Genomic DNA, 17,492 nt, shown 5'->3' with positions numbered 1-17,492 from the left:
AAACTGATCGATTTTCGAGAGTCTTTTTAAATTCTTTGGAAGAATCAACAAATAGGGTAGGAGGAAGAACAAGATGATGTACATATTTTGAATATTGGTTAAAATTTCTTGTACCAACTTGATTTCATAAGATACTAGCATACAGGGACGCCTGGGTGGCTCAGTCATTAAGCGTCTTCCTTTGGCCCAGGTCATGGTCCCAGGGTCCTGGGATTGAGCCCCACCCACCTCGGGCTCCCTGCTCTGCGGGAAGCCTGCTTCTCCCTCTCCCACTGCTTGTGTTCCCTCTCTCACTATTTGTCTATCTGTCAAATAAATAAATAAAATCTTAAAAAAAAAAAGATACTAGCAAACAGTCCTTATTTATATTGAATAAAGCAAAAGATGTATATATGTTCAGATACATTTTTGCCTTATTAGCTTGTATTAATAGTTATATGTCTCTTTAGGCAGGAAAGGCAGATGGTGTGGTAGAATAATGGCCTTTGGGATGGGATAGATTTGGGTTCAGGTTTTTGTGAAGATTAAAAGGGATAATATATGTGAAATCCCTGGCATAGTGCTTTTCACAGAACAGTTAAGTCTTTTCCTTTAACTTAATATTATATGTGGCTCTCCATTTTTTGGAGTTTTGACAGTTGGAAGTGAAGGGGTGCACATTTTCTGTGAAGCTGTGATTCTTCCTATTAATGCCTGAACTTACAGGGTAATGCTCTAGAAAATAAAATTCAAGTATGAGGTGAGTTTTTGCTTTCCTCTGTGATATGTTGGTGAGTTAAATTTAATATGTTATAAATTTAATAAGAGTTAAATTTAATGAGTTACAAATGAGTTTGCATTCACATTAAAATAGATGATTATTGTACATGTTACTATAAATAGGTAAATCCTGCTCATTTGTAGATCCTGCCTACTATCTCTTCAGATAGTATAATTTAAAAGTTGTATTTTCTGGGTAGAATCTAAGATCTAGAAAATGGGATATTAGGGATAGTAATTTTAATTTTTTTAAAGATTTTATTTATTCATTCATGAGAGAGAGAGAGAGAGGCAGAGGCAGAGGGAGACGCAGACTCCCCAAGGAGCAGGGGAGCCTGACTCGGGGCTCGATCCCAGGACCCTGGGATCATGACCTGACCCAAAGGCAGATGCTTAACTGACTGAGCCACCCAGGCACCCCAGGGATAGTACTTTTAGGTACTAGAAGGCTCTTTTTTTGGTTTTCTCCTTTTTTTTTTTTTTTAAGGAGAGGAAGCGGGGTAGGGGCAGAGGAAGAGAGAGAGAATCTTAAGCAGATTCCATGCCCAGCGTAGGTCACAATCTCAACAACCCTGTGATCATGACCTGAGTCTAAATCAAGAATTGGATGCTTAACCGACTGAACCACCCAGGAGCCTGAAGGCTCAAAAATAATCATTTTAGTTAATTAAGAGGGCACAAGAGGATGTACAGTACAAAGTCTCTCACTCTCCTTTCTCCTGGCTAATCATTTCAGAGGCAACCACCATTAATCATTTTCCTAGTGTATTCTTTGAGCGATATCCCAAGGAAGAAGGTCTTGAGTCTGGATTCCAAAGTGGTTGAACACAGTGGTAAAAACTTCCTGTTGTATATTTATAGTAAAAGGCAAAAAATACCTACAGTAGTGACAAAGCTTTTAACCTTTTATTTATTTTTTTTTCGGATTTTATTTATTTGGGGCGCCTGGGTGTCTCAGCCGTTAAGCGTCTGCCTTCGGCTCGGGTCATGGTCCTGGGGTCCTGGGATCGAGCCCCGCATTGGGCTCCCTGCTGGTCTCTCTGTCAAATAAATAAATAATATCTTTTTTTTTTAAGGATTTTATTTATATGACAGAGAGAGACACAGCAACAGAGGGAACACAAGCAGGGGGAGTGGGAGAGGGAGAAGCAGGCTTCCCGCCCAGCAGGGAGCCCAATGCGGGGCTCGATCCCAGGACCCTGGGACCATGACCCGAGCCGAAGGCAGACGCTTAACGGCTGAGCCACCCAGGCGCCCCAGCTTTTAACCTTTTAAAGATTTTGAAGATTTTCCTTACTTGAGAGAGAGAGAGAACACAAGTAGGGGAAGGGGCAGAGGGAGAGGGAGAAACAGACTCCGTGCTGAGTGCTGAGTTCTACTTGAGGCTCGATCCCAGGACCCTGAGATCACAACCTGAGCCAAAGTCAGACGCTTAACCAAATGAGCCACCCAGGTTCCCTTAACCATTTAAATTGTTTTCCTACTTTATGTCAGGTGTTAGGTGATGACCAAAACAGATACAGTCTCTATTTTTATGGTGCCTAGTAGTCTAATAGAGAAGGCAGATATTAAATAATTACAGAAATAAAACTGTGGTTATAAACATATTTAATAAGTGCAATGAAGGAAAAGAGTAGGGTGCTGTGACAGTATGTAGAAGGGACATGACCTGGAAGGGTAGGGGTAGTCCGAATGGCCTTCTTTGGAGAAGTGGTTTTTCCTAGAGATAAGAAGGACGAGTAAGAGTTTATGGGATGAAGTATGTAGAGGAGGTAGAAGGGTGTTCAAAGAGGAGGCAATGTGTGAAGAATTTGAAGTGGGATTGAGGAACTTGGAGAACACTAGTGTGACTGGGACAGGGAAAGTTTGCCAGAGTGCTGCGTAGGAGGTAGGGGCTAGATGGAATGGAGTCTTTTGCATATGATAAGTAAAGCTTTTGATTTTATCTTAAGAGCAATGCAAAGGCAGTGAAATACTGCAAAAGAATGATATGATTACATTTGTCTTTCAAAAACATTACCTGCTCTTTTCAGAACAGAATAGATGGGTGCAGAGGACAGAAAGAACAAATTCTTCTAGACTTGGTAGATTATGGTCCAGGGCGCCTGGGTGGCTCAGTTGGTTAAGCGACTGCCTTCGGCTCAGGTCATGATCCTGGAGTCCCGGGATCGAGTCCCACATCGGGCTTCCTGCTCGGCAGGGAGTCTGCTTCTCCCTCTGACCCTCTTCCCTCTCGTGCTCTCTCTCTCATTCTCTCTCTCTCAAATAAATAAATAAAATCTTTAAAAAAAAAAAAAAAGATTATGGTCCAGAGAAAGGTTTGTAGTAATAGAAGTAGGAAGAAGTGTATAGAGATAGATTTAGGAACTAAAAGAGTCAGAACTTGTTGAATGATTGGATATGAGAGAGTGAGAAAGGAAGTATCATGGATTACTCAGGTTATAATGGATGGTGATGCCATTCAGTGAGAGAAAACACTGGAAGAGTTTTGTTATTTTTTTTGGTGGGCAGCAAGGCAAAGTTTATTGAGTGATAGTATGCACTTCCACTGGAAGAGTTTTGAGGGACTGAGATCATGAGTTTGGATTTGGCTGGATTCTCATATCTGCCTCTGCATTCAGCCTGCTGGATTATATTTTAATAGAAATATATGAAAAAATCATCCGCCACAAATGTAATTGGAAAAGGGAGGAATGTTGTAATAATTTTTATTTTTTTATTTTTATTTTATTTATTTATTTATTTATTTATTATTTTTTTAAAGATTTTATTTATTTATTTGAGAGAGAGAGAGCACGAGAGGAGGGGAAGGTTAGAGGGAGAAGCAGACTCCCTGCTGAGCAGGGAGCCCGATGGGGGACTCGATCCCGGGACTCCAGGATCATGACCTGAGCCGAAGGCAGTCGCTTAACCAACTGAGCCACCCAGGCGCCCTGTAATGATTTTTTAAACATAATTATGGGTATTCTTTGATACCATACCAAAACTGGACGAGTGATAGTTTCTTAAGGGTTAGTTATAATGTGGATTCTGAATCATATGAATGAGCTTTTTGTACCCTGTTACATAAAATATATTGATCTCTCTTGTACTTTGAGTAGTTTTTTTTTTTTTTTTAAACCCATGTTTAAGCTTGTAAAATTGTGCACTGGCAATGGATTTATCAAGCTATACAGATAATCCAGATGTTGACATATGTCGTTCTGTACTATCACAAACTCACATTTGTTTAACATGAATATTCATCTCATCAGAAAAGTTTCAATATTGGGAAGCTGTCTAGCTTATGGTGGCAGATACAAGTTTTCCAAAATTGTCATTTTTGCTTGAAAGCTTTAATGTTATCATTGGCATTAAGTACTGTCAGTTGTTTTCCTTGAAGTAGAAGTCTTACTTCGTTAAATTTTGAGAAAATGTTTGCCAGATTTCCAAGTCTGAATAATCACAGTTTGTCTGAAGTTCTTTCAAGTAAAAATGGTGTTACATGAAAAAAAGTCTAGTTGAGCTCTCCAACAGTTACACAAGTGCTTTCCCTTGACACAACCATCATTCTTCAGGAGGCGGATGTGCTTTATACTTACTTCCCGTTTCCTGAAGTAGGTTATTAAAAAGATAGGTATTCAAGGATTGCGATTTGGCAAAATTAATAATTTTTTTCCTTCATCAGGGTTATTCTGTAGTGAAACTGCCTGCCCCCAGGCCCCCATGCCACAGTTCGGCAGTGAAGAATACAGCTCCCAGTAGTACAGCTTAGTGCCCTTGCCTTGATTCCTGCTGAAACACCAGCAGTTTCTTCCACCATTGCTTTTGCATCATGAGTGTACATGTCAACATGTGAAGAAAGCGATTCAAAAAGAGAAAGGACAATTGTGTTGAATTGTGGTGAGAGGTCAAGTAGGGTGAACGCTGAAAGCGTCCTTTGGATTTAGCTACATTGTCAAAGACATTGATCTTAATGAGAGCTAGTGGAGTGGTGGTGAGGGGCAGGTTTGAATGGGTCTAGGAATAAGTATGACATGAAGAAATAGAGCCAGGGAGTGTGGAAAACTTTTTCAAGAAGTTAGATTGGAATGGGGGTATAGGATTTTTGTATTTTAAAGGTCAAAGAGATAGGAGAGAGAATATCCATAGTGTTTAGGATTCTGAGAAACTGGGAAAAAATCGGCTTCTTTTAAGACCAGTGCTTTGTAAACTTCAGTGTGCATGATGTGAATCACCTGAGGATCTTGTTAAGATGCAAATTATGATTCAGTTGGTCTGGTGCGCTGCCCGATAGTCTGCATTCCTAGTATGCTACCAGATAATGCTGAAGCTGTGGTCAGAAAATCTTATGTTTAGAGGGGTGCCTGGGTGGCTCTGTCGTTAAGCGTCTGCCTTCGGCTCAGGTCATGATCCCAGAGTCCTGGGATCGAGCCCCACATCAGGCTCCTTGCTCAGCGGGAAGCCTGCTTCTCCCTCTCCCACACCCCCTGCTTGTGTTCCCTCTCTCGCTGTGTCTCTCTCTGTCAAATAAAAAAAAAAAAAGTAAGAAAATCTTATGTTTAGGAGCAAAGCTCTGATCTGCTGGTGGAGAGATGGGTTTTATTTTAGGTAGTGTGTTCCTTGTAAAACAGGGAAGATGGAGAAATTAGATGTAGATGTTTTAGGTTTGGTGGTTAAAAGTTTGAGGGATTTCTGTCTGATGACCTTTTTTCCTCCCTGAAGTAGGAGATTGAAAAGAATGATAGTACTCGGATTGGTATGGGGAAATAATTATAATTTGCTAGCAGCTTCATAAGAGATATCCCTGTTGGGCACCTGGGTGGCTCAGTTGGTTAAGCGACTGCCTTCAGCTCAGGTCATGATCCTGGAGTCCCGGGATCGAGTCCCACATCGGGCTCCCTGCTCAGCAGAGAGTCTGCTTCTCCTTCTCACCCTCCTCCCTCTCATGCTCTCTGTCTCTCATTCTCTCTCTCAAATAAATAAATAAAATCTTAAAAAAAAAAAAAAGATATCCCTGTTTCCAAGCTAACAATAACCAGAGTCATATCTTAAAATATTTTTCATGGTCTTTTCCCCCCCACCTTTATTGATTCTTAAAATAATTATTTGACTGTACCACTCTATTTTAAAAAGTCTTTGGGTCTTTGCCTAATGGATAAGATTCAGATGCCTTCAAAGACTTCTCTTGTGTTCTCACAGTACTACTAGATACTACTATTACTATTGTTTTTCTTTTTTCTTTTTTTAAAAGATTTTATTTATTTGAGAGAGAATGAGAGCGCTCACGTGTGAGAGCAAGCATGAGTGAACATGAGCAGTGGGGAGGGGCAGAGGGAGAAGCAGACTCCCTGCTGAGCAGGGAGCCAGTTGGTGCTCAGGTCTCCATCCCAGGACCCTTGGATCATGACCTGAGCTGAAGCCAGCCGCTTAACCGACTGAGCCACCCAGGCACCCCTACTTTTGTTTTTCTGTTGCTAAGCATAGTGCCTGGCATATAATAGCTAATAGCTAATAACCAGATACTGAACAAACTGAAGAAGTTATTTATGTTGTGCTTGCTTTTCATTTATGCCTAAAATGCCTAAAGAAAGTATTTCTGGAGTCATGAAATTGGTTGGGGAGCATGTTAAGAGGAGGAGTATTGTATCCTTCTCTGTAGTACAAACAGTGACAGAATCTATATAATATTTTCCCTACGTCCCTGCATTTATGTACCTGCTTTCTCCATATTAACTTCTGTTTTCTTCTACCCCATGATAGGTGATAGGGAAGTGAAATTACTTTTTTTGATCAGCCCTACAGCTGATCCTTCCTTGGATAGAGAAAGTTAATTATTTCAGATACATATAATCCTAAAAAGTTAAGTAAGTAATTTCTGTTTACAGAAGTCAGCTGTTTATGTACTTCTTTTCAGTGGACAGCAGAAAGAGGTAGTAGAAGATGAGAACCATTCTCTGTAAGGGGGGCTCATAGATGATGATCTTCAGTGAGCTTTTGTTAAGTTTACCAAAGTGCCTGTCACCCTAAAATATTTAAAAAAAAACAACAGTCTTCTTCTTTGTAGCTATAAATAATGTATACTTTGCATGCTTGTTGACTGTGTCATTAGGCCTTTGAGTTCCTTAGAGCCCAGCACTGTCTTACTCATGTTTGTATCCTACCCTCCAATACCTAGCACAGTACTTGGCATAAAAAGTTCTCTCTATTCAATAGATAATTTGTTGAATGAATTGCAGTCAGATTTGTGTTTGTGTTTTAATTGGAGAAAGGCAAGTCTACATATTGGAATTTTACTCCTTTTTCTTTGAGAGGGAAGGCCATAATTTTCAACTGCTACACCAGGAGTTATATTTGGTTAAGCAATACAAACGAGACTCAAGGCTGGGAGCAGGGACAAAAATAAAAGATGAAGTGGATCAAAAGAGGTTATTTATTATCTTTATGAAACCAAATTTATTAATTTATTTAACTTTTACAGTTAAAATTTTGTTTTAGTTCTTTAATAAAGGAAATGCCCAATTTATGGACCATATTAAGGAAATATTGCCACTACAGATAACTTCCTTTATTTATTAAAAAAGTTAAATTTTGTATTGTAAATCTTCAAAAATCTTGGCCCAAGTCCAAGTGATATAGTCTAGAAAAAGGGTATGGTAGTTATAGTATAAAAACTATTATAGTTCCCAAGAAAATTATTTCTCTTTGGAACCTCATGAAACTTTTTTGTTCTTGTTTTTTTAAGATTTTATTTATTTGAGAGAGAGAGCACGAGCAGGGGTAGAGGGAGAGGGAGAAGCAGGTTCCCTGCTGAGCAGGGAGCCCAATTCGGGGCTCGATCCCAGGACTCTGGGTTCATGACCTGGGCCAAAGGCAGATGCTTAACCAACTGAGCCAGCCAGATGCCCCTATTCTTGTTTTAAGTTACTTATCTCTGCTTTCATCAGGGAAAGATTCTGATGTCATTGCAGGTAGCATTTTGGAAACCCTTGCTTAAATTTGGATTCATCTGAAGTTTCTTCTTAATCTCATTTGTGTGGTTGACTGGTCTGACAGTTCCATATAGATGCAGTAATCTTAATGTTTCCTAATTAGGCTACTTTTAGGTCTATAAATTGGTATTATAGTACAGTACTAGGTTTGATTATATAAAAATAATTCTACCCATAATGTGAGAGATTAATCTTTAGCAAATTTAAAAGTTTGAAAAGCTCTTTAATTATAAATAAAATTTTATGCTGTGGATGTATACTTTTAGCACTATTCAGGGAGGGCTGTGATTATGATATGCATGATACTCAATTTTTTCTTAAATTTATTTAAGAATACACAGTAAAGTTCCGAGTTTTGACAAATGCAGAGTCGTGTAACCACCACCACAATTGAAATTCAGCACTGTTCCATCATCCCAAGTCCCAGTTCCTAGAACTGTCCCTTTGAAGTTAAATCCTTCCCCAACCCCAGTGCTTGACAACCAGTGAGTGGTCTGTTCTCTGATGCTATAGTTTTGACTTTACCAGAATGCTATATAAGTAGAATCCCATATACATTGTGTAGTGTTTTGAGTCCAGCTTCATAAATATAGTATATTGCTTTGAGAGTCGTCTATGTTACTGTGTGTATAATAGTTCCTTCCTTTTAATTGCTGTGCAGTACCATTTTATGGATGTACCCCATAGATGGTTTATCCATTTACCTTTTCAAAGACATTTGATTTTCTATTTTTGGTGATTATGACCAAAGTTACTATTAAACATTAGTATCTAGATTTCTGTGTAAATATGTATTTTCATTTCTTCTGCAGTTGTTAGAGAAAAATCTGACAAGATGGAAAAATTGGCAAACTGAATTCAAACTTTATATGGGAATACAAAGGACCTACACTAGCCAAAACAACTTAAGTTAGAGGACTCATAATACTGTATTTAAATTCCTGTTACATAGCTACAGTAGTCAAAACAGTGTGGTATTAATATAAAGCAAAATGGATCGATGAAATGGACCAGAGAGTTCAGAAATAGACTTACATACTGAGACACCTTATTTCTTTTTCTTTCTTTCTTTCTTTCTTTTTTTTTTTTTAAAGATTTTATTTATTTATTTGACAGAGAGAGACACAGTGAGAGGGAACACAAGCGGGGAGTGGGAGAGGGAGAAGCAGGCTTCCGGCTGAGCAGGGAGCCTGATGTGATGTTTGATCCCAGGACCCCAGGATCATGACTCGAGCCAAAGGCAGGCACCTAATGACTGAGCCACCGAGGCACCACTTTTTTAAAGATTTTATTTTTGAGTAATCTCTGTACCCAACATGTGGCTTGAACTCACAACCCCAAGATCAAGAGTCCTATGTTTCACTGACTGAGCCAGCCAGGCGCCCTTCAAGCCTTCTTTTGATAGTGTTTGTTTGATCTGTCTTTTTCCATCCTTTCAGTTTTAGCTAATCTATGTTATTATATATAATGTGGGTTTCTTGCAGCCAGTACATGGTTGGCTTGTGTTTTTTTAATCCAGCCTGGTTTGTCTTTTTTTAGTCCAACCTGACTTTTTAATTGGTGAGTTTAGACCATTTACATTTAATGTAATTTTCGGTGTGTTTGGATATATGTCTAACATTTTACTTTTTGTTCTCTCTTTTTCTGTTCTTTCCGGCCTTTTGAATTACTTGAATATTTTGTGGCATTCTATTTTAACTTGCCTGTTGGTTTTTGGCTCTCTCTATATTTTTTTAATGGTTGTTCTGGGAATTAATTAAGATTAATTACTTAACAAGAGGTAGTGTTTTACCATTTAAAATGAAGAAGCCTTACAACTAGGTAGATCCCTTTATCTTTTGTTGTTTTAAATCTACATACATTGAAAATATCAACATGCAATCTTAAAATTTTCACTTTCAAAAAGTCAGTTTAAGAGGAGAAAAATAATCTATTATATTTACTTACATATTTATTATTTCTTTTGCTCTCCCTTCATGCCTGAAGTTCCATGTATGTCTCTGGTATCATTTTCTTTAACTTTGAAGAACTTTCTCTAGCATTTCTTTTTCTTTTTTCTTTTTCTAAGATTTTATTTATTTATTTGAAAGAGAGAGCAGAGAGAGAGAGAACATGGGGCAGACTCTCCTCTGAGCAGGGAGCCTGATGGGCTGGATCCCAGGATTCTGGGATCATGACCTGAGCTGAAGGCAGACGCTTAACTGACTGAGCCACCCAGGCGCCCCTTCCTTCCTTCCTTCCTTCCTTCCTTCCTTCTTTTCTTTTCTTTTTCTTTTTCTTTTTCTTTTTCTTTTTCTTTTTCTTTTCTTTTCTTTTCTTTTTTTCTTTCTTTTCTCTTTCTTTCTTTCTCTCTCTCTCTCTCTCTTGCTCTCACTCTCTTTCTTTCTTTCAAGATTTTATTTATTTATTTGACAGAGACAGACACAGCAAGAGAGAGAACACAAGCAGGGGGAGTGGGAGAGGGAGAATCAGGCATCCCTCGGAGCACGGAGCCCGATGTGGGCCTCAATCCTAGGACCCCGGGTTCATGACCTGAGCTGAAGGCAGATGCCTAATGACTGAGCCACCCAGGAGCCACTTTTTTTTTTTTTTTTTTTTTTAAGTAGGATCCACACCCGTGTGGAGCCCAATATGGGGCTTCAACTCAGGACTATGAGATCAAGACCTGAGCTGAGATCAACAGTTGGACGTTTAACCGACTGAGCCACCTAGGCTCCCCTCTTTAACATTTCTTTTAGGGAAGTCAGCTGGTGATTAATTCTCTTAGTTTTCCTTCATTTGAGAATGTCTTTATTTTGTATTTGTGCTGTGAAGATATTTTTGCTGGATATAAAATTCTGGGGTGACAATTCTTTTCAGCAGTTTAAGGATACTGTTCCATGGTTTTCTGGACTTTATGGTCTCTGATGAGAAATCTGCATTTATTCTGACCTTTGTTTCTTTGTGTTGCTTTTCCTCATGCTGCTTTTAAGATTTTTTAAAAAATTTACCTTTGCAGGGATTTTTGCTGTTTGATTGTGATTTGCTTGTGCCTGGTTGTCTTTGAATTTGTCTTAATTAAGTTTGCTGAGCTCTTGAATCTGTATGCCTTTCACCACATTTGGAGCATTTTTTTTGTCAAATCTATTTTCTTTTTTTTTTTTTTTTAAAGATTTTATTTATTTATTTGAGAGAGAGAATGAGAGAGATAGCACGAGAGGGAAGAGGGTCAGAGGGAGAAGCAGACTCCCCGCAGAGCAGGGAGCCCGACATGGGACTCGATCCCGGGACTCCAGGATCATGACCTGAGCCGAAGGCAGTCGCTTAACCAACTGAGCCACCCAGGCGCCCTGTCAAATCTATTTTCTGCAGCCATTTTCTTTTCTCCTTTCCTTCTGGGACTCCAGTGGCACAAATGTTACACTTTTTGATGTGTTCCCTCAGATACCTAACACTGTTTACTTTTTTTTCCCAGTCTTTTCACTCTGTTCTTCAGATTGGATAATTTTTATTACCTGTCTTCAAGCTCACTGACTATCTTTTATGGCTTTTGAGCCCATTTAGTGAGGTTTTCTCCCCACTCACATATTGTACCTTTTCTTTTTTTTTCTTTCTTTCTTTCTTTCTTTCTTTCTTTCTTTCTTTCTTTCTTTCTTTCTTTCTTTCTTTTCTTTTCTTTTCTTTTCTTTCTTTCTTTCTTAAGATTTTATTTATTCATTTGAGACAGAGAGAGCACAAGCAGGGGGAAATGCAGACGGAGAGGGAGAAGCAGACTCCCCACTGAACAGGGAGCCTGATGTGGGGCTTGATCCCGGGACCCTGGGATCATGACATGAGTTGTAGGCAGATGCTTAACCATCTGAGCCACCCACGCACCTCTGTGCTTTTTATTTCTAAAACTTTCATGTGTTTCTTTTTTATGCTTTCTATTTCTCTCTTGAAAACTTCTGTTTCCAATCATTTCAAGAATGTTCACATTTACCTCATAGGGTATAGTTAGAATAACTAATTGAGAATCCTCTCTGATAATTTTTTTTCTTTTTTTTGCTTTGCTTTGCTTTGGTTTCTTTTTCCCCCCCTCATATTTTAGTATCTAGATAGTCTCAGGCTTGTATCTGTTGACTGCCCTTTTTTTTTTTCCCAAGGAGGCTTCATGTGTATTGTGGAGCCCAATGTGAGGCTTGAACTCATGAACTCAGATCAGGACCTGAGCTGAGATCAAGAGTCAGATAGATGCTCAACCGACTGAGCCACCCAGGCACCCAACTGTCTTTTTCTTGAGTTGGATAGATCAGATTGTACTGATTCTTTGTGTTTCTTTCTTTCTTTTTTTTTTTTAACATTTTATTTATTTATTTGACAGAGAGACACAGCAAGAGAGGGAGCACAAGCAGGGGAAGTGGGAGAGGGAGAAGCAGGCCTCCCGCCGAGCTGGGAGCCCAACGCGGAGCTCGATCCCCAGGACCCTGGGATCATGACCTTAGCCGAAGGCAGGCGCTTAACTACTGAGCCACCCAGGCGCCCTGATTCTTTGTGTTTGAAGTTTTTTTTACGGCTCCATGCGCTACGTGGGGCTTGAACTCATGACCCTGAGATCGAGAGTCACATGCTGTACTGACTTGAGTCAGCAAGGCACCCCTGTTTCAAGTTATTTTGGATTTTATCTTAGATATTTGGGATATTGTGAGACTCTGGGTTTTATAATAATCCTCTGGAGATAATGTTGATTTTGTGTTGGCATGCAGTCATTCTGGTTAGATTTAGATTGCAAGTTCTATCTTGCCCTCTGTGGATGGTGGTTCCAATGTTAGTGATTTTGTAGCTTTTGTTACGGTGTTTGGGTCTACTCTGTACATGTGTCATTCAGAGTATAATCTGGGACTTGGGTGGTGGATTATATCATAGTTCAGTTGTCAAAGTCTTTGCTGCTGTTTTTCAGCTCTGTCCTTCACAGAGCAGTTTTGAGGCGAGCTGAGGACTTGTGTTGGGGATCCTTTTTTTGCTCTTTCTTTTTTGAGATTTCCCCTATCTTTTGGCTACCTGGAGCCCTTTTTTACTAGTGTTCTAGCTAGAAAATGGGCTTTTGTGATGTTACAGTTACACTTCTTCCCACCCACCTCCCCCTCGACTCTTCTTCCTCCTTGTGCTGGGACTAGACTAGACTAGACTGCCCCCAAGGTGCAAGTAGTGAGAGAAAAAGAGAAGATAACATGATTCTTCTCATGCTCTTTTGACCATAGGGGCTCCTTTTCTTAGTTCCCAGTTCTTTCCAGCGCCTTAGATGCTCATGCCATCTTTACTGCACTGTGCATGTGTCACTCAAGGTTTAGTGTGAGGCTTAACTCTGAGGCTAGCCTTGGGGGCCAGGCAGGGAATAAGAAGTCCCAGGAATTTCAACCCACACTCTTTGGCTCACAGAGACCCTTGGTTTCTTGGTTTTCTCTGAGTTTATGTTCTGTGTTCCTGCTACATAGTTTGGAGACTTTGACCTATCAAGGGGTCAAACCAGAAAAGAAAAGAGGAAAGGAAAAAAGCCCCTGAAACTCATTTCCATCATGGGTCCTTATTTAAGTTTTGACTTCCTTCCCCAGTCCATCTGCTGTGTACTTTTCAGAGTCCTCAGATAGTTGCTTTTTTGTTTTGTCCAAGGTTTTTGGTTGTAATCATTGGGAGAAATAGACTATAATAAACTTACTGTAGTTGACTTGCCGCAAACTTTAAATTTATTTTCTGGGAATTGCAAAATACACTTGTTTCAGAAATTTGGAAAAATCAGAAAAGCTTAGAGAATGAGAAGCTTAGTGAATGAGAAATTTGGAAAAGTCAGAAAAGTTTAGAGAAGTTTTTAGAGAAATTATCTGTAATTGCATTATCTAGTAATAAGTCATTTTAACTTTTTCCTCTAGTTTTTTCTCTGTATATTTTAACACGATGAACACCATAATGGATGTTTTTTTTACCTAATATTTTTATTAAATGATATTTGTATCACAATATGTTCTTATTTATTTTTATTTATTTATTTTATTTATTTTTTAAAGATTTTATTTATTTATTTGACAGAGAGAGAGAAACAGCGACAGAGGGAACACAAGCAGGGGGAGCGGGAGAGGGAGAAGCAGACTTCCTGCAGAGCAGGGAGCCCGATGTGGGGCTCGATCCCAGGGCCCTGGGATCATGACCTGACCTGAAGGCAGACGCTTAACCGACTGAGCCACCCAGGCGCCCCTTTATTTATTTTTTTTAAAGAATTTATTTGAGAGAGAGAGAGAATGAGAGAGAGAAAGCACATGAGGGGGGGAGGGCCAGAGGGAGAAGCAGACTCCCTGCTGAGCAGGGAGCCCGATACAGGACTCTATCCAGGGACTCCAGGATCATGACCTGAGCCGAAGGCAGTCGCTTAACCAACTGAGCCACCCAGGTGCCCTCACAATATGTTTTTAGTAAGTATCTCAATAAAACCTGTATAATCCATCATATGGATGTGTCATACACTTAATCATGCCCTTGTTATTAGATATATGGTTTATGTCACTGTGACCATCTTTGCATATACATTTTTGCCTGATAACTTTTCTGAACTCTTGACTTCACAGTTCATATAAGAGGAAATCAAAGTTTTCTTAATCTGTTTCAGATAATATTTAATTATTTTTTGAAGTCTAACCCAGTGTGTTTGTTTATAATTATCTTCTTATAACCATCTTCAAAATGGTATTGTTTTTGATAGAGGACCTTGTGATTTTTTATTCTTTTGAACTTTAGAGTTCATTGTAGGAAAATTTAATTGAAGATAATGTTGTAAGTTTTCAATCCTTGGAGGAATGAATGAGTAAGTTAGTGAATTTTGATTTTTATGTTTTAAGGGAAAATGGAATGGAGATTTTAAAATGATGCTAATATATGCCCAGCATGGTTTTGTATCTGCCTCCATTGTGTGTTCATATAGAAATAAGGTCTGTATTAGAAATACAGAAATAAAATATGAATGATTGAATTTATTTTGGAGTAAATTTTATGTGATTCTAATTAGAGACTCTGTACAGCCTGAAGTGCTTGTCTGTGTGTATATGCATACAGCTTTAGGTTCTTCTGTATTTTCTTGGTGGGGATTTGAGGAATTCTGTGTTTAATTTTAAAAGTTTTATTAATTCAGGGCGCCTGGGTGGCTCAGTCGTTAAGCGCCTGCCTTCGGCTCAGGTCATGATCCCAGGGTCCTGGGATCCAGCTCCGCATCAGGCTCCCTGCTCAGTGGGAAGCCTGCTTCTCCCTCTCCCACTCCCCCTGCTTGTGTTCCCTCTCTCGCTGTATCTCTGTCAAATAAATAAGTAAAATCTTTAAAAAAGAAAATAAAAGTTTATTAATTCTTAGGGCACCTGGGGGCTCAATCAGTTAAGTGTTTGTCTTTGGCTCAGGTCATGATCCCAGGGTCCTGGGTTGGAGCCCTGGGTCAGGCTCCACGCTCAGCAGGGAGACTGCTTTTTCCTCTCCCTCTGCCTGCCGCTTCCCCTGCATGTTCTCTCTCTCTCTCTCTCTCTCTCTCTCTCTCTCTCGTTAGTTAAATAAACAAATAAATAAAATCTTTAAAAAAAAAAGATAAGAAAGGGGAAAATATCCCTAATCGACAACTGAAGAGACAGCTTTATTTTTTTAAATTTTTTTTAAAGATTTTATTCATTTATTTGACAGAGACATATAGCAAGAGAGTGAACACAAGCAGGGGGAGTGGGAGAGGGAGAAGCAGGCTTCCCGCCGAGCAGGGAGCCTGATGCGGGGCTCAATCCCAGGACCCTGGGATCATGACCTGAGCCTAAGGCAGACACTTAACGACTGAGCCACCCAGGAGCCCTGAAGAGACAGTTTTAAGGTATTACCTGTTTATATTAAAATGGTGGCTGTTTTTTTATTTTTTAATTTTTTTAAAGATTTTATTTATTTGACAGAGACACAGCGAGAGAGGGAACACAAGCAGGGGGAGTGGGAGAGGAAAAAGCAGGCTTCCCCATGGGGCTCGATCCCAGGACCCTGGGATCACGACCTGAGCCAAAGGCAGGTGCTTATCGACTGAGCCACCCAGGCGCATCCCCCCCCCCTTTTTTTTTTTTTACAGATCTACTTATTTATTTGTGTGTAAGAGAGTATGTGAGTGTTGGGGGAGGGTTAGAGGGAGAGAGAGAAGGCAGACGCTTAACCGACTGAGCCACCCAGGTGTCCCAACACACAGATATTTTTAAAAAGCTACTAAGATACATACACTAAAATTTGGAGGAAAAAGAATTCCACCAAAACGTTTAGAGTATTACCTTTTGTGTTATCTGTAGCCCATTTAAAGCTTAGTTTGTGCAGAGAAGTTAGAATAATGTATTTTATGTCATATAATTGAGATTTCTATTAAATGTAAATCATAGTCTTTTATACTTTAAGTGTTGATAAATATAAAGGGTATTATTGGTACCTCACAAATTCTACTTTTGATTATATAGCAGGCATTAGACTATTCATAGGAGGTAAGGAGAGCTAAAGTTAATTAGTTCAATATGGTGCCAGTATACTGAGCTAAGTGTTTAATATATATGATTTTATTTAATTTTCATATCATCCATATAAAGTTGGTACTTTTTAGATATTATCTTTGCTTTACAAATGAGGAAACAGGACCACAAAGGTTACAAAGTTGTTGTATGTTTTATCCTTATCTATTAAACCCCAGATCAGCACTTGTTCTAATAAAACATTAATTGAACAATGTCTCTGGCGTTCAGGACATTTTAATGTAAATAAGGAAATAAAGTGGTAGATTAAATAGTGTGGGCACTGTTTGTATGAGGTTTTAGGAACATGAAAGTACCACTTAGTGATTTGGGGAGGTTAGGGAAGGTTTTACAGAGCAGTTGATGTTTGAGCTGAGTATTGAATTGGAATTTTTTTTTTTTAAAGATTTTATTTATTTATTTGACAGAGAGAGCAGAAACACAAGCAGGGGGAGTGGGAGAGGGAGAAGCAGGCTTCCTGTGGAGCAGGGAGCTTGATGCGGGGCTTGATCCCAGTACCCTGGGATCATGACCTGAGCTGAAGGCAGACGCTTAATGACTGAGCTACCCAGGTGTCCCAGGAATGTTTTTTTTTAAACATGGTTTCAAGTTAATGCTGCTACCTTTAACTGTTGATAAGTTGATATTTTCAGCAGTGATGAAATTAGCATATGAGTATTGTTCTGGAAACAAAAGCAGTGTGAGAAATACTACCTAATACAGATGCAGAGACAGTATTGAATGTGATGTATTATGTTACAGTTTTTACTTGTTATTTTGTTAATTTTTGATGTGAAAAATTTAGTAATCCTAGGTATAATATGATTTCTTTCACTACAGATGTCCTCCTCGCACTTTCTTACCGGCCCTCTGCAAAATTTTTCTTGATGAAAGTGCTCCAGACAATGTGTTAGAGGTGACAGCCCGTGCCATCACATACTATCTGGATGTATCTGCAGAATGCACCCGAAGGATTGTTGGGGTTGATGGAGCTATAAAAGCACTTTGTAATCGTTTAGTTGTGGTCGAGCTTAATAACAGGACTAGCCGAGACTTAGCTGAACAATGTGTAAAGGTAAGTCTTAATTAGTGTTTACTGGCCCATTTGAAGATCACTAGAGAATAAAACATATTTTGCTAAAAAAAGAAAATTCTTTCATTATTTTTACTTTATTGAGAGTGATTGACAACAGTGGAAGTCACAGTCCTTGTGGTACCAAAGAGGATCCCTTATAGCTTGGGAAAAGAAGTC

The 17,492-nt window shown here is 39.2% G+C and overlaps 1 protein-coding gene across 11 annotated transcripts in view; it reads left to right on the top strand.

Moving 5' to 3' along the window:
• Nucleotides 1-17,492, top strand: part of HECTD1 (HECT domain E3 ubiquitin protein ligase 1) — an 86,727-nt gene that overhangs the window by 4,855 nt on the left and 64,380 nt on the right. For all 11 annotated transcript variants that reach the window (XM_025870206.2, XM_073895028.1, XM_073895027.1 and 8 more), the window contains exon 3: nt 17,081-17,315. In XM_025870206.2, coding sequence (XP_025725991.1) covers nt 17,081-17,315 — 235 coding nt within the window. The remainder of the gene's footprint in view (nt 1-17,080; nt 17,316-17,492) is intronic.

Source organism: Callorhinus ursinus, unplaced genomic scaffold, assembly GCF_003265705.2.
Source record: "Callorhinus ursinus isolate GAN/ISIS: 27379988/994484 unplaced genomic scaffold, GSC_fseal_2.0 scaffold8, whole genome shotgun sequence".
NCBI classification, from domain to species: domain Eukaryota; kingdom Metazoa; phylum Chordata; class Mammalia; order Carnivora; family Otariidae; genus Callorhinus; species Callorhinus ursinus.
Note: the sequence above shows the minus strand (reverse complement) of the source record. Positions and strands in the feature narration are given on the sequence as shown.